Below are 20,160 nucleotides of genomic sequence, written 5' to 3' on the forward strand. Positions count from 1 at the left end.
CAAGACTTCATGTTTAAAAATATTCACATTTTTGTTGCTATTATAAAATGATTATTATTCAGTATAGATGTTGAACAGAGCTTTACTGTAAATCTGTCCCCCAAACCTTCCATTTTGGAGGCACCTCTATTTTAGAGCCAAATTCCTAGAACCACAAATAATAACACTTTGTTTAAAGGGGGGGGGGGATGAACTGGTCCAACCAACGTGATTTCTGTGTTGCTATTGATATTTAAAATGTTAAAATACAATAAACTTATAGACATTACAATTAACGCCAGAGTTGCCTGTTTTTTTAAATCACTGATCCTGATAGCCATCTGTCTTAGACATGTGGCTCGATGCCCCATAGTACAGGAACTCACCATACCTTCCAAACATAAAAACTCTAGTTAATGAACTCAAATTCCAGATGTTAAATGTCAAGGAAGGAAAGGTTCCTCGAAGCCCTGCAGCCTTTTGTCTACCTAGGAGTAACTGATCTTAGTAACTCTTAGTAGAGATAAACCAAAGATTTTGGGTTGACTCTTTTTATCCAAATTATACCAAAAGCAATCAGTCTTCCTTAAAAACAGCACTTGTGGTGCTTTTTAAAAATCAGAGAAGTCTGGAGTCAGGTGAGTGAAAAGGTATGGCTGAATCCTCACATCTGGCAGTGGCAGCATCGTCTTTAAAAGTTCCAGCCAATGGGATTTAAAGAAAGGGCACTGGGAAGAGTTAGGAATCAGAGGTTGACAAACTTTTTAGACTCTTGACACTAGGTTGGGCACTGGTGACCTGCCCTAGGCTCTATGGGAAACTTGCTGGAAGGAGCCCTTTTCCCAGGACTTCACTGTTACAGCCTAGGAAAATGTCTTATCTGACTGCAGGGAGTTCCCATGCTCAGAAAGGAAAGCTTCCAGGCTCCAGCTTGGTAGACTCTGCCAAAAAGTTCTGCCATGTCTTTCCGTTTTCCTATTCTAGGGATTGCCCTCACCTTCTTCCCTTGAGATGCTTTGATCTGGTCTGCAGCTGTCATCTCCCTTCCCAAAGCCTCCCCAGGAAGAAGTTCTCTACACGACAGAAACCTACACATGCTCCTCTGGCCAAAGGCCAAAAGCCCTGCCTCAGCAGGCAGAGCACAGTGTTTGCCGTGAGAGAAGCCACCAAGACAGATACATGGATACCTGTATCTGGACCCCTAAGCATTGCTCCCCAGGAGGCAGCTGGTGCCTGTTCTTACAAAGCCCATCAGTAAGTCAACTCTAGCCATGGATAAGGCCCTTCGACTTCAAGGAACTACTGTTTCCCATTAGACAGAGAGTGGGTGGGACCATGGTCATTGTTTCTCACATCAGGGCTAAGGCTGAGGAAGATTAAAGATCCTACATCATCTAGCAACAAAGTAAAGCTCAGTACACCACTCATGAGGTTGTATCCACAGGGCACCAGTAAAGCTAGGAGCAAAGTATCAGGACCCATATTTCTTCATCCAAGAATTTACTGGGAGAGGAGAATGGCTCAAAAAATGAATATGTGTTTTAATTATTCATGATGAATGACTGCTACTTTCTTATTCACACAGAGATTTTATTCCTTCCCACTATGGACAGTCAGAACTAGGACTGCTTGAATTCTTAGGACCTCCCCCCCCAGAATAAAGCATATGATCCCCCAAATTTGCTGGAGGATAGTAATCATTTGTCACAGAGAAGCAACCACTGACATAGTTAGAGTTTCTATTGCTGTGAAGAGATACAGAGGTACGTGCACAGAGGTACATGCACAGACATACTGCACAGAGATACGCGCACAGAGGTTCATTGCAGCAAGCGTCAATGTCCATCCACAGAGGAGTGGACAAAAGAAATGTAACAGACACACCCCCACGTGCATAAATTTTTTCAGGCATCGAGAATGTAATTTGCAGGAAAATAGATACAACTTGAGATAATCATACCAAGCAAATTAAGTCCGTTTCAGAAAGACAACTATTTCTCTAGTTTGTGGCTCCTAGATTTTTTTATAGCTACATAAAGCACGTTGCAATATATATATATATCATGAAAGTAGAAGCAAAATAGCCCTTAGAGACAAAGTCCAGGAAGGGGTACTTAAGAAACAGAAAGGTAAGACGGTAGAGGCAGCGTATGACCAAGGTACTTTTACACTTGGGTGAAAGCGTCCTTTTGTGGTGGAGGCCTGTGATTTGTGAATGTCTGCCGCTGCGGGGGGAAGAGGAGCCATCACTACTCCGTTATGCTAGGTCTGGACGATCTTGCCTTAGAGAAATAACTTTTTGTTACCACACATTTTAAGTTGACATGTGCTAATATTCATATTTATGGGAACACACTGTGATGTCTTTATGCATTGTGACTTACATAATGCCCACTTGATTCTCTGGTTACTTCCTGTCCCTAAAAGTGACCCAAAGGTGGCTTTTATTTCTTCAGCATGTCCACTTTTCCTCCTTCCTCAATGGTGGCACAAGTGTTTTCTTTGCCTGCTGTTTATATTAGATCATAAACAAAATCAAGATACCCCTCTTGACCCATGTAAGTGACAACGGTGTTCAGTTTTAAGCTGTAGGGACTTTAAAATGTATTTTCCAAATAATAAAGGAAATCAGAACCAAGGAGAAGAAAAGATAGATATAGATGATATCAAAAACATACAGAAGGAAAGAATAGATGGACGGGAATAAAAACTTCGATGAGACAGATTAAATGGATTTGCACTCAGGTTGCTGAATGAAAGAAATTCAGGGGGACCTGGAATTCGAGGATGAACCTTCCTTCTAGACACTCTTGAATAATTTGACATTCAGCGTCCTAGGCTTGAATATAGTCACCATACCTCCAGTTTAAGAAGGCAAAATAGCATCAGCATTTTATGCAGTATTAAACTATTTCATAGACTGCAGGAAAAAGTCATAAGGACTTGTGATTCAGAGATTAGAACAGAAGAAACAACACCATATTGCATCCTTTCTCCTTCTGTTTTTTCTTGTGCGCACGTGCACATACATAAATTCTCTACATGCTACAGACTGACAAGGAACTTGTCCTTCTCCTGCAAATCTTAGGGCATGGCTTTCTGGAATTGCTTTCAGGTTAACCATGCAGAAATCCACTATCCTTGAGTCTCCTTCCCTGGTCTCTAGCTTAAATTCAAGTGGCAAATACTGTCTATGCATCAATCCAGTACCGCAAATAGGATATCTGGACACTTTCTGCGTCTGGTGTTACTCCCTTCTTTTTTCCCCCTTCACCTTGGCACCACACTCACTTCCTGTATCAGACATGGAAGATGGGTTGTATCTCTCCCACTTAGGTCCAGCCTATGGACCTTCTCGGAAGTGACTGCTTCTGAGCACAACCCAGGACTCCATTACATTTTCAGTACCACTGGCCACTCTTTCTATGCACCTCCTGAGCTTACAGAACTCAGAATCTTTGTAGCAGGCCCTACTGTGTGTTGGCCTTCATTGTTGGAAGTCTCTCCTGGTCATCTGTAGAGCCATCTTATTCTTTATCCGTGCTCTGTCCTAGAAAAATAACATCTCCATTAATTCTTTGGACTCCTATGTTACTCAAATGTTGTGCATATACCTAAAGGTATGTGATGGAGGGCTTGGGCAAAGTATAAACCCTCAGACTATACCCACAACACTCTGAGAGGCAGGCAGTGAACACTACTTGCGGGGGGACAGACTTCAGGAATATTCAGTTCTGTTCTGTCTGTGCCCACCTCTTCCTGAGTGGACATCCTTTCATGGCCGTAGTTCCCTGGAGTTACAAGTATCATATTAAAAAGTAGAGGAAGAAATGAAATGAGAAGTTACTAAGCAATAAATAAGTAAGATATAACTTTCTGGGCTTTTCAGTTCCATGTTCATTGAGGGGCTCAGCATCTGCTTAGATATTACTTGGAGTTGAACATTGCCCCTGCCCAATGTGGCAATGTAAGATCTTGCCAACACACTTTGATACTGATGCAAGATGCACAGTATGCGGTGATAATTTATTTTAGCAATATTTCTTGAGAAATTGTTATGCAGCAGGCAAGAATAGTACAAAGCCAAACAAAAGAAATCTCCCATAAAAAACTGAAATTTCTATGACTTCGAAGAAGAAAAGGTTCTGCCTTTGGCTGGGGAGGTGAAGTGCGACCTCCAAACACTTCAGATTTAGGGTGTTAAGAAGACACAACAGGCATTTCAGGACAAAGCAAACAAAAGAGGAACTGGGCCATCTTTATTAAGAAGCACAATAGAGTGTCTCCCACATCCTCCAACTCTGGGTAGCCTGCACCAGGCCATAGCTGATGACCTGAAGTGGCCATGCAGGACCCGGTGCATAGATGAGAGATGCTGCCGCTGAGCCAGTGCCTCCTCCCTCCCACGGTCACCCTTATAGCCACCATGGGGGAGCCAGAGATGCTGCTGCCACCACCCAAGCCCCAGCTGCAGCGAGAAACTCAGCATCAGAGAGAATGGCTGTATCTCCAGAGATGGTGGTGGCTGCCAGCACCAGCAGGACCATGAAGCAGCTTGAAGGAAGGGTCCTTATTCCAACCTGGGGTCAACAGACCCAGTCTGCAACATGGAGCCTCTACTTCTATGGAGTTGCCCGAGGACGTCGGCATAAAGGTCATACCATGTGAACCAGCAGCAGCCTGGAGCTCTAGTGGATCCTGTCCCCAGACACCCTGCCCAGCTGAAGGATTCTCCTGGCTTTGAGCAACAACAGGATATCCATAATAAAAGCATATACTGTGTGTCAAATTATTAACTGCTGATGTTCTGAATCTGCCATGATCATCAAGACACATAAAATCTTCTTTTATATTACTTCATTCTTGGTATTTATCTTTCAGGCATTTATCATATTTACAATAAGCATATGTAAAGTTAAGAAGGAAGAATTTTTCACTGGAATCCACACCTCTGCCCCATGGGATGCTGTGAGAACAGGGAGGGAGAATTGCATGTAAGTCTGTGACTTGACTGTACTTGGTAGCTGAATGGATGGCGGGACGAGATCAGAAGAGGATAAAAGCGATTCTTGGGCTTCACACTGGAATGATGTTCAGATGAGTGACACTTCAATGTATGTTCTGGTGCAGAGGAGACATGGTGGTCTTTTACGATGCCTTGCCGTGTTTCCAAGTAAAGGATTCTCCATCCGTTTGCTTCTTTGTCCTGGACTCAGCCGCACATATGGCCCATGCTGGACTTTAATCTTCAGCCTCTAAGTAGAAGTTGGTACTGGTCGTTTCACCTCTCTGTTGTGTGAGGGTGACTGTCTGCCGTGCCATGGCAGGGGTGGCTATGAACCAGCCAGGATAGGAGACTGACTGGAAGGCAGAAGTGGAGCCCTCTGTGCTGTGGTAGAAGAGAAAGTCTTTCTGTGCTTTGCCCTCTTTGTATATTTCCATGATGCTTACATCCTAGGGTAAGAAAGAGACTTATTAATGAGGATGACCAGGGAGAGGGGACTACAGTAACTGAGCACTGAGTGCACAACATGGGAGTAACTGCTGTGCCCAATAGGAGGGACACGGGTTAGGGATACAGGCAAAAGAAAAGATAGCAAGCTATCAAACCAGGCACCTACTAGTTTCCAAATAGCCTGGCTTTTCTCCAGAGTCCCATCATACAAGGGACTGATTCTTTGAGGTATGGAACTCCCTGGAAGAGAATGGCGTAGAGGGAGAGGGCTTCTGGTATACACCCATCTACAGTTTTGTGCCAGCCAGCCTGAATGCCCAACCTCTGAGTGAATTTATGTATTACAATTTCCATCATTAGCAAGAGATGAGACTTTTAACTATATATCTTTTCTTTTAGCACACAGAAAACTTCAGATTAGCATTCCTTTGCCTAAGTGTGGCTTATTAGCATCTCTGATGTTATTTAGGAGGAAGTTGCTCAGGACTAAGAATGGAGAAGCCACTGTTCCTTCACTTTCAGAAACATTTCCATGGGTTTGATGCTCTGGTTTTCACTTTAATTCCCAAATCTGGGGTTTAAAAAGATGCTGTATAACTCAGTGGTATTGTTATTTATCTGGAGACTGGCCAAGTAAGGGCTCCTTTCTTACTCTGAAGGGTGCAACCTTGCAGGGATATCAATTTTATTCTGCAAACTGATAAGCTTCCTTAAATAAAAGTCTATCTGGTATACCTCCCCTACCAGCTGCAGGTACTCACCTTAAGCTCCAAAGTCGGTGTGCCCCCGATTTCAGCGCAGAAGAGGCAAAGTTTTTCGCCCTTGATTCCCAGAAAAACTAGATTACCTTTTTCAATATCTTGGAATTCTTGATCTCTACATGCTATCAAGTTAAGAATGACTGGAAACACAATAAAAAATGGGGACAATGTCAGGCTTTGAAAGAAATTCAATCTTTTGACCCACACCCTGTTAACCCTCCCAATCATCATCATCATCATTTCCTCCTTCAAAGCTCCCACATTAGCCACATAACAGTGATTACTGGTTGCTATCCTGGGACCAGTTTCTTTTTGCTTCTTGATACCAGAACCTCGGTTGTCACTTGGGCACATTGTTTCCCAAAAATTAAAATAAGATATAGTCATGCACTTATTGTGATTCATGATATATGAGTAGAGGTATCCTGGGGGTTTCTACAAGGTTCCTTAAAAGACTAGACTCACCTGGAAATACTTCATCTGTCATATCCTGTTACCTACACCAAACACTTAAGTGATAGCTTACGCAAACCTGAGGTTGGTGAATCAGAAAGGAGACTCTTTGATCTCTGGTGGCATCATGGAACCAACATGGAACCCAGCCTGGCCCAGCCCACTGGTTTTATATATGTAAGAAACAAACCATTATCTTACTTTAGTCCTTGTTGTGTGAATTTTCTATCATTCTTGGTTGGAATTAATTATCCAATAATTTAGGAAGAATTTTCCAAGAGTTTAGACATTTTGTATCTATTTCTTGGCATAGGACAGGAAACAAACCCATTTGACAAACTATTTATTAACTATTCACCTAAGACAAAGCACTATGAGGACATTGAATATTTGGTTTAGGGCAAGATATGAAATACTTCCCTCAAAGTCCCATATATTGAAAACTTGAACATCACCTGGAGGCACTATTGAAGCAATATCAGATCATGAAAGTCCTAACTTCATCAATGGATTAATCCATTTATGAGTTCACAGCTGAATGAGTTATTGGATACCAGACCTATTGGTGATGTTCCTTTAAGGCAAGAAGGTTAAAACCTCCCCCCAACTTTCTGTCTACCACGAGGATAGCAGCTCTTTTCCACCATACCATGTGTCTGTCTTGACAGATACCTAAAAAATCAGTGGAGCCAGCAGAATGCTCTGAAAACTCTGAACTTAGTCACCCAAATCAATCTTTAAGTATTTTTGAAGCTATTTTTGGTGGTGGTAAGGATAGGCTGTCGTACTAGTGAAAAGCTGGCTCCCACAAATGATAGAAGGAAGAGAAAGATAGAGTGAAGAGCAAGCTTCGGTACTGAGACAGGGGATATGATATGGGAGGTCTCTCTGTGATGGGCAAGGTTACGAGGGGGATTAAACAAAACATGGAAGTTTTAAAGAAGTGAGATAAGGCTGAGATGGGTTTCCTTCTGATGGGAAGAAGGAATTTTTCACCATCATTAGAAGAGGAGATATGGAAAGAGAAGAACATGTAATTTTGGCAGTGGAAAGATGGGCGGGTTTGAATCTGCAGATATGGGTATGGTTGGTTGGAATTTGAAAGGAATGCCGTTCTAAAAGAAACTTGGTGACTGTTACACGATTCTCTCCTATTGGAAGATGCTTTCATGAGGGTAAGTGCGCTGTTGTTTCTATGTATACATCTTCCTTTGTAGCATGGGGCTGTCTTTTTTTCCTTGCTTGTCCTCTGAACATCAAGTAGGTGACCAGGTAAGGAAGGCAGAAGACTTATGCAGGCTGATGTCCACTCGCAGTGTGTCTGATGCATCTTCAAGAGTAATAGTCCCCTCTCATGTCACTTACCAGGCTTGACATTGCTGCTAGCAGGCACCGCTATTAGAGAATTTCCTGCCAGGACCCACACCATCTGTTGGGAGTCATAGATCCTGTAGGTTCTGGGAAATTCCTGACCTGCCAGATAACAAGACACAGGTGTGGGTATAATTGGCTTTAAGGTTTGAGCTCCATTCTAATAACAACAAACTGTGAATTTCTGTGACAGACATTGTTCTGAGAAGAAATGGCCACAGGAAGGGAAATAGGGCAGGGATGGTTTACGGATCGAAGCACAGAGAAGAACTGGGTACATTCCTGGTTGCAGGAGATGCATGACGCTTGCCACTTCTTCCGGGGTTCCCTTTTCCTGGTTTATAAAGTCTCCACATAACAACACCAACCAAGACTATTTAAATCTGTCATCAGTGTGTATGTGTAATATCTAATCATCTTAATCAAAATAAATAACGCAATTCATTTTTAACATAACCCTTTATTGATTTTTTGGAAATTCCGCAGCATGCACCCCAATCCCGCTCTCTTCCCAGTTCCTCCATATCTGCCCCTCACTTCTTCAGCATTGCCCCCGCAAACCTAATTCAAAACCAAAAACTCACGGCGCTCCGACATCTTTCCAACACCTCCTCCCTGCATCCCAGTTACTTGGGAGCTGCAGTATGTCACAATGTGCACCCTTCTGTGAGATCAGCCCCACCCACAAATATTCATTGCGACGAGTCATTGGTCTGGTTCAAGGCTTCTGTCCCCTGCCACACCGTCATCATTCCTGGGCCCTCATTGAAACTCCTCCCGGATATCCTGTTGTTGCCCCGAGTCATGCAGATTCTGTGGTTATCCTTCCACAGGACCCGGCTCACACGGATGCCTGGGGTCTAGACCACATCCTGTAGCCATGTTGGTGTCTGAGGGCCGTACTGCCACTGAGGCGGTGGTAAAGCTCCTGCTAGGGCCTTATCTGGGTCTGTGGCCCTACAGCAGTCAGGGGCTGTGTTGATGTATGTGGCTCCTGATACCATAGAAGCTACTGCTGATGCCAGGGGTCTGGCCACAGCCTGCGACCTTGTTGATGTCCGAGGGACTCACTGGAACTTGGGCCATGCCAATCTGAATAGCCTGTGCTGCCACCTGGGGCTATGGTGACATCCAAACCAGACTGCTACTGAGGACCATGTTTGGGTCTGAGGTTGGAATCTATGCTCATGCTAATATCTGAGAGCCACGCCACTACCAGGGCCAGGCCTATCTGGGTGGCCTGCACAGTCACATGGGCCGTGGTGCCATTTGGGCCCATTCTACCACAGTGGGTCATGTCTGGGTCAGTGGCCCAAAGGCAGCCAAGATCAGGGCTGATAGTGAAGGGCTTGTGTTACCACAGGGGGTCATAGGGACTATGTGTGCTGAAATCTGAGGGCTGTGCTGAACCATCCCTGCCCCTTACTAGCCCTGGGGATAGCTGGCCCTGCCCCTTGCTGGACCCTGTAGCAGGACAACTGACCCCACCCATTATGGGAGAGCTGACACCGCCCACTCTCCACCCCACCCCTCACTATAGGCAAGAGTGAGCTGGCCCCAATGGTTTGGGCCTAGGAGAGTTGTCCCTGCCCCTCGCCTGAGGGGGTGGGGTCGCATTGGCCAGGACCAACCAGCTTAGTTAGCTACCACCCATCCCTTGAGCTGGCCCACCCTAGCATCTGCCCCATCAATGACTTGCTGCAGTGTGTGAAGGAACAAACAATCTAAATGTAACTAACAAGAAAGGAATTAGGTGCCTTGAGATTTCAATATGTAGATTTCTGAGTATTTCAGCCAGAGCAAAGAGATTCGTGGGTTAAGAAAGTGAAACAGGCCCCTTAGACTCTTCGGTGAGAGCAAACGGAGATGGTCCAAACAGGTTTGTGATTCACACTTACTTTCTTTGTGGATATTAGTTTCTGAATCTTCAGAGCTTTCTTGAGGAGGATAACGTACTTTAGATTGTGGAGAGAAGGCCATCGTTGCCTGGCCATGAGAAAGAAAAAGAAACTTATTCTTCTCTTATATGCTCCTAGAATTTTATGAAAATTTCTTTAGTAAAAGCCTCCCTAAGACCCATACACACATTAAGATGTCTTGATGAATTATCTATGGTGTTTACATGCGTTGAGTATTTTATTTGTCTGTGCGCATGTGCACCAAGTGTGTGCCTGTTGTCTGTGGAGGTCAGAAGAGAAAGCCTGATCCTCTGGAACTGGAGTTGTAGACAATTGTGAGCTGCCCAGTGTGGTCCTCTGCAAGAGCAGCAAGTGCCCGTAAGCACTGAACCATCTTTCTAGCACCCAGGCTGATGTTTTAAAGTGTACCTAGACAGAACGTATTTCAGGGCCAGCAAGCCCTGAGAAGACACTCCCAGGCCTTTAGTGACTGGTGTGGTCCTAGGTCTCCGGGTGGTGATGGCTTTGAAATGCCATCTGCCACTACATCTGGAGGGTGAGGACGTTCCATCACCCCAGGTGCCTTCTTGTGCATTGAATCGTCAGGCTTAGAACAGAGCAAGGTGTGCTGCCCACCCCTGTTCTAGCTCCCCACAGCTAGGGGATGGCTATACTTCCTGCTCTCCTGTCAGAAAACCCGCCCCTCTGACTTGTGTATCCCTTTGCTCTCCATTCAGAGAAGCACCTCCAAGGATTCTGCATGTGAACATCCACGGCCACATCACAAGTCTCTCAAACATCTCTAGAGATATTTGATTCTGAGATTCTGGTTAATAGCACAAGATCTACGAAAGTCCACAGTCTCTTACCATGAGAACCCGTAGTTCACAGTCCTCCTGGTCCAAGAGCCTCAGTGCCTCACATGAGAGTTGTCTAAAAGCAGAAATAAGCAAAAATGCAAGCAGCATTTTTATTATAAGCAACTCTAATTTCTCTGATACCTTGTACCTCGGGTCAAGGCCCCCAGAAGCACCCAGGGCTAGACAGAAAGCAGTGAAAGGTCTCTCTCAGAAGGTTCGAAATAGCAGAAATTACCTTTGTCCAAAAAGGTTCTTGTCTCTGGAATCAAACGTTTGGCTGCAGCTGGATCTGCAGGCACTGAGAGCTTGCCCGGGACTACGGAGTTTTTAATTAGCCAGGCAGCAGCCCTGTCGCCTGACCCTGGGTGTGCCCACTTTAGCAAGAAGGCTGAGCCAGGCAAGGAGGACCTGTGAGCCCTTGGAGGGGAGGCAGGGAGGCAATACAGGTATAACTGGTCTGGGCTCCTGGAGAAACAAAAGCAGAACCCACACCAGAAAACAACAGGGAAGAAATGCACAGGCTAGAAGTTGAGTCACAGAGGAAGACATGGGCTCTGGACTTAAGGCAGAGGTGTGGCTGTCTTGACTCAGTGAGCAGCATGACAACAAAGTGCTATTTGCCTGGCAAAAGTAAATATGTAAATGTGAAAATGTGATATGTAAATATGTTAATATGAATGTGAATATGTAAATGTGAATGCAAATATGTAAGCGTGGCAAATCTCAGTCCTGATCTCATGAGTTTACATATTTAGTATGCTACAGCTCAGGAGAGCTTCTTCTGTTTCTGATAAAGACATCAGGGCTCTCCTTTCCTGAATAATCTTTTATTCCTCACAACAGTCCTTTACAGGCTAGTAGTCCTCACAGAAGAAAACCAGCTCAGAGAGAAGACAGAAAAGCCACCTAGCCAGTCACACTGCCCAGCCAAGTGTGAAGCCTTCTGCTCTTGGGTGCCCTGTGATCTGTTCATTTATGGTCTTGATCTTCTCCATACTGTATTAGAAATACCCAGGAGGCCTTGGGCTTCACTCTGTACCCAGGGAGCAGATGAAGATGCTATGAAGGATGCTCGGGGTTGTGAGCTCCTAACTATGTAGCACGAGTCTGATGCAGCCCAGACATTGATAACAGGAGGAAAATGTCACTCCTGGAATAATACTGTGGGTCAGTGCTAAACACTAAAAGAACCCTGCTCAATTTGTTCAAAATTTCACTCTCTGATATTCCGCATTTGGGGATTGCCAAGTGTGGGTCATGGTTGTATTCTCTGAAATCTGCCATTAAGTCTTCCCCTTGGAATCTTGCCATGGTCCCTAACTAGTGTCCCTGTCTGGCCCTAGGTCTGTGCCCACTTAACCAAGAAACCTGGGCTGGCACAGAAGACCTGGGAAGATTTGAAAGGGAGGCAGGGAGACCATGCAGGTGTGAGGGCTCTGGGCTTCTGGAGAAAAGAAAGCAGAGAAAACACCAAGAAACTGCTTTTTCCTGGACTTCAATGTCCACCCAGCTGTGACCAGGATAAGACAGAAATACAGTCACATCGCCTTCCTGTTCAAAACTCTCTAATGGTGTCAGTTCAGCGTTGGACACTCAGAACCCTTGAACTGGTCACCCCAGCCCACAGGACCCGCCCCTTCCTTTTCCGCTGCTACCTCAGGATTTCCCTGGCTTCAGTACACACTGGACAGGTGCCAATTCTCCCAGATTGCTCCTGCTTGGGCCACTGGGTGTCTACCCAGGTCTTGCTTTTTCTGAAAACAACCTAACCATCACAGGGTTTTTAAAACAACAGGTCACATAGATGAAAGGGAAATGATTCTGATACCACATAAATACCGAATGAAAGAATATTGCACTGGCTTTATCACTCTTAGGAAAGATTTACAGGGATGAAGACGAGCAATCCGCAATGCTGTGTCAAACCTCCGAAACATGAACAATTCAGCATGTGCACTTGCCTCATCATACAGCTTCAAATTATATGATTCAAAAACTGGTGGGGCTAAAAGAACAAATAGACTTCCCTTCAATTCCCTTTGTGAACTGAACACTCCTTGATCCAAAGTTAATAGAACAAGTAGCAAGGAATGTTGATGAGATAAGATACCGACCTGAGCAATGCTTTTTGCTGACTTGACCGACGTGTTGTTTGTACAACAGTTCACCTGACAACAAAAAGAAGCATCCCAGTCCTGGGGACAGGAGTGAGGACAACACAGAAGAAGGCATGGGGAGGGCTAAATAAGACTGGGAATATTTGAAAAATCCATAGGGAGTCATAGTAGTTTACGGTTACACAAATTGCATAAAACATGTAGGTCTATGTATAGGTGTATGTAAATGTGTGTATACGTATATAATTTAATTGAGGTTATATTACTTAGGGTGACAGTACTCACCCCAAAACCATAGACTATCTAGCAAAGCCCCCCTATGCTAGGCATGGGAAGCCTTCTTTCAAGTTGTTGGTCAGGAGAATCTAAGAGACTCCTAAAACATTGGTCGTTGCCATTGCTTGGTGCCTTCCAGAGAAAGAAGGAAAGATCGCATGCTGAAGATATTGTACGCTTCAGCCAGAGGACTTGGAGGAAGCCATCTAGACCTGGCCTGGAAGCCTTGGCTCTCAGTATTGGAAGGAGTCTTGTAAGCTACAAAGAGAGAAAAGTATTCAATAGCCCTTACTTGGCTATAATGTCCAGAACCACGATGCCCAGCATGGCGAGATATTCCAAAAGATGCAATAGCTGTGTTCATATACTGGGGCAACCAACAGCCACCAAACTGGACTGAAGACCTGCTCGATAGGAGGAAATGCATGCCTGATGCTGTAAATTTAGCCAGCTACCTGTGATTGATTGATGCCATGGACCCTGCCATTTCTAACTGCATTCTAAATATGTCCTTATATCCATAGATAAGAGCCTCGACCTTCAACAAAAAAAAAAAGCCTGTTTTTGCACCAGATGGAGACCATCACAGAAAGCTTTAACTGGTCAAAAGGCATGCGGGGTACCAGTCCTCAACTGACACATTCACAACATAAACCTACACTTAAGGCTCAGGGACCTCACAGGAGAGAGAGGCAGAAGCGCCGGAGGACAAGGACATCTGCTGCGAGATTGTCTCTTTCAAAAAAAATGGGCATCAAGTGGGGGACTAAAGAGAAGGGGTGGATCCAGGAGGAAGTCAGGCAAGGAATGGGCATTGAATATGCGAGACATGCTGTATTAAATTCACAAACAATTAATTAAAATATATTATTAAAATAAAATGTTTAAGCCAGGTGGTGGTGGTGACACAAACCTTTAATCCCAGCACTCAAGAGGCAGAGACAGATGGATCTCTGAGTTCAAAGCCAGCCTGATCTACAGAGGCAGCTCCTGGACAGCCAAGGCTACACAAAGAATCCCTTTCTCAATAAACATATAAATACATAAGTACACAATAAAATAACTTTTAATGTAAATAAAAATACCATAGGATCTAGCAATTCCATTTCTGGATATATGTTTGGGACTGTGGACCTCCAGACCCTGAATTTCCTGTGACCCCTTGCCTACTTGGAGTAAACAACTTGTTTTCCTGTACCTGCAGCTGCTCTGAGCACAAGACCCTCGGGAGTTCCTGATTGCAGGGGAGTGGTTTCTGGTGGGTTTGCAGCTGCGAGTCAGGGTGTAGCCGCTAGTCAAGGATCCTTATATAAGTTGCCCTGTAACACAATAAAGGGGTGTTCTTGCTGCAAGGATGACCTCTCTCTCTCTCTCTCTCTCTCTCTCTCTCTCTCTCTCTCTCTCTCTCTCTCTCTCTCTCTCTTTCTCTCTCTCTCTGTGTGTGTGTGTGTGTGTTTCAATCTCTAACCCCTTCCCTGGCTCATGAACCATACCGTACCATAGAGCACAGAGTGTGTAGAACAGGCATAGAATATTCTGAAGTATTTTATAGTGCGTTAGAAGTGTAGGCTCACAGCGAGATCGGGAACTAGGGACACGCTGAGAAATTGCCCTCTGGAAGACTGGCCAGCAGGTCAGTAATGAAGAGGAGGCAGGAGGGTGAACTGAAGGCCTCCAAAAGAATGGAAATCTTTAAAGAGACAAAGAATAGACAGATTAAAAGGAGTAAAAAAAAAGAATGTGTACAGAAGATTTGGATTATGTATGCTATTGTGTTTAATTTTTTGACTGGAGAGAGACATTTGATTCTGGAAATTGCTTTCAAAAAGGGTACTTTGACTTTAAAATTTGGGTCTAGGGATTTGTTGCTTTGGAAAAGAATTTCTGCCAGGACAGGCTCCAAAGCTACAGAGAAACCCTGTCTCAAAAACTGAACCAAAAAAAAAAAAAGAAAGATAGAAAGAAAGAAAGAAAGAAAGAAAGAAAGAAAGGGGAAAAACGAAAAATATATTAAGACACTTTGTTCAAATATGCCATAATAGTATCTAGTACCTTGATTAAAATTTGTTTCATTAAAAAGATTCTGTCATCGAGGAGTTCATAGGATGTGATGCTGCCTTACTTCCCCTTTAGAGCCAGGCCTTCCTGACAAAATCAAGAAGAGGGAGTTGAAGCACCCTCAGCCATGCACCCATGAGCCCAAGCCAAGTCTTTGTGTCTAGGGGCTTGCCTGCCAGGGTGAGCTGCTCAGGTCTTTTGCAGAAAGAAATGGAAAATTAGGTACGTGACTCATTCATGTGGCTATTAGAATATGAGCTAAGGGCAGCCTCTCTAGGTTATACTGGATGATAGCGCCCTCTCCTGTTCAGTGTGAGACTGGCAGTTCAACATGCTTTTCAGTCCAGCCCACAGAGCCTGTCCAGACCAGGGTGAATGGAGCCAGACTCACGCTTTCCCTGACCCAGCAGCATTTGTCTTTTTTTGTGCCTAATTTCAATTTAATATTAGGTTCCTCCCAGCAATGCACAAACCATACAATCCATGAGAGAGTCCTCGAGGTCTGGAGATTGTTGAGATATTTATTACAAGGAAAGTGCTTGGACCTGCCCATTGGGGTCTGACCTGGATTCGGGTTGGGACCTTAGGGTGGCCCTTTCTTTCCTACGGTGAATCAATCAGGGAAAACGGCCTGTGGGTGCTACAGACACGGGAGCCTCGCCCATCATGTGGGCTGTCTGCACATTATGCCCAGTCCTAGCCGGTAGAACTGGCTGTTCCCCTCACCATCACTTCCCCCAACCTCCACCTACATCCCCTCCTGGGCCTCGATGGTACCAGCTGAAGTGCTGTGACCCCACCCACCGGCTTCCCTCTGTCTTTCTCAAGTCTGTTCTCCAAAGCTGTTCCCTCATTCCATCCCCACGGCCCCAGACGATGATTTTATGGTATAGCTCAACAGAAGAGGGAGTCGGGATTGATAAAACATCCACTTCTGCTAACACCTCCATGCTCCCTGCCTCAGCAACATCTTTTCCATGCCTTTATTCCACAAAGCCGCCCCAATAAGGAGCCGCCCCGTGCACAAGGTAGCCTGCTGCAGTGCTGAGTGGAACCTTCTTCGTCTAAACTAGCTGTGCTGTTTTGTTGTTTCTGGAATCCCATTCTTTTCAAATAGACCCTTAGTCCTTCAGGCAGTGAGACTCTGCCAGTGATGTGCAGTTGTTCCTAGTTCTGCCCTTTACCCATCTTCATTCCCTTTAAATCTATAATCTACAAAGTTGTTTTATGTTAAGGAATATGGACTAGATGAACTGGACATGAAAGTCCACAACAGCAGGTCTACATCCTACTACATTTATGGCCTTGAGTGAGTCTTTTCTACTAAGTGGGAATAAAAACAGGTCTTGCCTTCTATGGCTGATGTGACTAGGAGCTAAGACAAGAGTTGGCTGTCCTTTAACACAGTGCCTGGCACAATAAACATGTAGCAAAAGTTAACCCTTCTTGTCAGAGTTTTGAAAACCTAATAGTGAATCCTGTGGTCATTTAACAGGGTGAGTTGGGTGGAGAAATTTCTCAAGCACATACAAGATGGCATTAGGTCTTGAAACCTGCCTCAGATTTAGGTCAAAGCAAGCTAGGCCTCTGCTATGGTCTCTTTAATATTTAGGATGAGTGCAGAAGCGATGGGGGTGAACCTAGGGGACAGCAAATTTGTGACCAGGATCTGCACCACCTGCAGAATCAGATCTTCATGGGCTCTGCCTCATTAGGGTCCTCTCAAGATCTCAGTGCAGAGGAAATTACCATCCTCTTTACACAAAGACATAAAAGTTAGGCAGGGTGATGTGTGGTATAGGAAAAATGAGACAAATCTCTCAAGACTGGGGTGGAAATAGAGAAGACTGCACTGGTGGTGAAGAAGTGGTGGTGACATCAAGACTGGTGGTGAGGATGCTGGTGGTGAGGATGCTGGTGGTGAGGATGGTGGTGGTGAGGATGCTGATGCTGAGGATGCTGGTGGTGAGGATGCTGGTGGTGAGGATGCTGGTGGTGAGGATGCTGGTGGTGAGGATGCTGGTGGTGAGGATGCTGGTGGTGGTGAGGATGCTGGTGGTGAGGATGCTGGTGGTGAGGATGCTGGTGGTGAGGATGCTGGTGGTGAGGATGCTGGTGAGGATGCTGGTGGTGAGGATGGTGGTGGTGAGGATGGTGGTGGTGAGGATGGTGGTGGTGAGGATGCTGGTGGTGAGGATGCTGGTGGTGAGGATGCTGATGGTGAGGGTGCTGATGGTGAGGATGCTGGTGGTGAGGATGCTGGTGGTGAGGATGGTGGTGGTGAGGATGGTGGTGGTGAGGATGCTGGTGGTGAGGATGCTGGTGGTGAGGATGCTGATGGTGAGGGTGCTGATGGTGAGGATGCTGGTGGTGAGGATGCTGGTGGTGAGGATGGTGGTGGTGAGGATGGTGGTGGTGAGGATGCTGGTGGTGAGGATGCTGGTGGTGAGGATGCTGGTGGTGAGGATGCTGATGGTGAGGATGCTGGTGGTGAGGATGCTGGTGGTGAGGATGCTGGTGGTGAGGATGGTGATGGTGAGGATGGTGGTGGTGAGGATGGTGGTGGTGAGGATGGTGGTGGTGAGGATGGTGATGAGGATGCTGGTGGTGAGGATGCTGGTGGTGAGGATGGTGGTGAGGATGGTGGTGGTGAGGATGCTGGTGGTGAGGATGGTGATGAGGATGCTGGTGGTGAGGATGGTGGTGAGGATGCTGGTGGTGAGGATGCTGGTGGTGAGGATGGTGGTGAGGATGGTGGTGGTGAGGATGGTGGTGGTGAGGATGGTGATGAGGATGGTGGTGGTGAGGATGCTGGTGGTGAGGATGGTGGTGGTGAGGATGGTGGTGAGGAGGATGGTGGTGATGAGGATTTTGCTGGTGAGGATGGTGGTGGTGAGGATGGTGGTGGTGAGGATGGTGATGAGGATGGTGGTGGTGAGGATGGTGATGGTGAGGATGCTGATGATGAGGATGGTGGTGAGGATGGTGGTGGTGAGGATGGTGGTGGTGAGGATGGTGGTGGTGAGGATGCTGGTGGTGAGGATGCTGGTGGTGAGGATGGTGATGAGGATGCTGGTGGTGAGGATGCTGATGAGGATGGTGGTGGTGAGGATGCTGATGGTGAGGATGCTGATGGTGAGGATGGTGGTGGTGAGGATGGTGGTGGTGAGGATGGTGGTGGTGAGGATGCTGGTGGTGAGGATGGTGATGAGGATGCTGGTGGTGAGGATGCTGGTGGTGAGGATGCTGGTGGTGAGGATGGTGATGGTGAGGATGGTGGTGGTGAGGATGGTGGTGGTGAGGATGGTGGTGATGAGGATGGTGGTGATGAGGATTTTGCTGGTGAGGATGCTGGTGGTTTTGAGGATGGTGGTGGTGACATCAAGGCTGGTGGTGAGGATGCTTGTGATGAAGATGCTGGTGATGATGCTCTAGTGGTAAGGATGCTGGTGGTGAGGTTGCTGGTGGTGAGGATGCTGTTCTTGGCAATAATGGTATAGCTGTATTTCAAGTTCCTGCTACATGACAGGCACTAATGTGGGTTTCCCCTCTGTATGCTGTGAATACCATTGTTTTATAAAGAAACTGTCTTGGGCCTGAGTAGGGAATAGAGGTAGGCAGGGAAGTGCTGGAAGGAAAAAGGCTGAGACAGAGAGAAGCCATGGAGCCCCACCAGACCTGGACAGAACTTTAGCTGATAAGCCTATGCCATATGGTGATACACAGATTGAGAGAAATGGGTTAAATTAATAAGTAAGAGACAATAAGAAGGAGAGCTAATGGGCCAAGCCATGACTTTAAAAATATAGTTTCTGTGTTATTATTTTAGTTCTGGGCAGCAGGAACCAACAACCAGTTCTCTCCTCCTACAAACTGGCACCCATGTGTCCAGCTAAAATCCACTTAAAAACCTGAGAGAGCTTAAAAACAAACCCTAGATACAAAAAAAATAGAGTTAAGCATGGTTTGGTAGCAGCATTTTCTTGGCTGGGCTCTGTTTTCTAGAAGCAAGCAGACAAATGGCTCCTTTAAGAGAGGTTTTCCTGATTCAGGAGTAGCAGGGAAAAAGCAGCAGTTTTAAAATGCCAGCTTTCTAGGCCATCTGCCAGTACGACTTCTGACTCTTTCTGGAAGTCTGGCTATGGAACACTTGAATGGGGTTTGTGGGCCTGGGTGCTTGTATGCCTGCTTGGGAAAGTAACTGAGACGATGCCCATAGCTCAGCACCCCCACTCCACCTGGACAGGCAGCAGGATCAGGACTGCTAGGGATGCACAGGCAGGAGAGCAGGGCAGATTCCTGCTGCTGTACACAGAGATGTTTTCAGGCAGTGCAATGCTCTGCGTGACATATCTATCCATTACTCAGATTAAAAGGGTTTATGTGCTGTATACTCATTCTTAAAGTGCTGAGTGCAGCTCCTACCTGGTGGTCCCAGAGCTGGCAGTAATGGTGCCTCCACCATTTTGAAAGTGGAGAGAGGCAGAGCCAGCATCCAGAGCTGCTGCAACCAAGCTGCTTACCATTTTAAAAGCTCTTCAAGACAGTAAAGAATTTACAGATACCCAATAGGGCAGAGTCAGACATAAAAGAACTCTACACGGGTCACAGTGTTGGATAAATGTACACAGGCTTGGGAGAGAGAAGGAAAAGAGTATAGAGAGTTATAAAAAATTAAGTCTTAAAGAGACACAGTATAGACAGTTGTGGATTAAAAGAATTAAAAAATAAGCCACATAAAAGTGGAAAATTGGCAGAGAGTTGGATTATGTAATATTATTGTGTTTTCTTTGAATTTTTTGACTGTGAAGGAGTTACATATAGAGAGACATTTCATTGTATGGGCTGCTAAGCTAAGCCAGCATGTATATGATAAAGTTATCTTGACTTCAGAATTTGGGTCTAAGGATATATTGCTTTGGAAAAGAGGTT

At 45.6% G+C, this 20,160-nt stretch overlaps 1 protein-coding gene across 1 annotated transcript; it reads right to left on the reverse strand.

Moving 5' to 3' along the window:
• Positions 1 to 5,220: 5,220 nt before the first annotated feature.
• Positions 5,221 to 9,999, reverse strand: Il36b (interleukin 36 beta). Its single transcript, XM_075984596.1, has 4 exons — positions 9,918 to 9,999; positions 8,014 to 8,121; positions 6,196 to 6,335; positions 5,221 to 5,433 (listed from the first exon to the last, which is right to left on the reverse strand). The coding sequence occupies exons 1-4, from the start codon at positions 9,997 to 9,999 to the stop codon at positions 5,221 to 5,223; spliced, it is 543 nt and encodes a 180-aa protein (XP_075840711.1).
• Between the last annotated feature and the right edge of the window lie 10,161 nt (positions 10,000 to 20,160).

The sequence above is a fragment of the Microtus pennsylvanicus genome, chromosome 9 (assembly GCF_037038515.1).
Source record: "Microtus pennsylvanicus isolate mMicPen1 chromosome 9, mMicPen1.hap1, whole genome shotgun sequence".
NCBI classification, from domain to species: Eukaryota; Metazoa; Chordata; class Mammalia; order Rodentia; family Cricetidae; genus Microtus; species Microtus pennsylvanicus.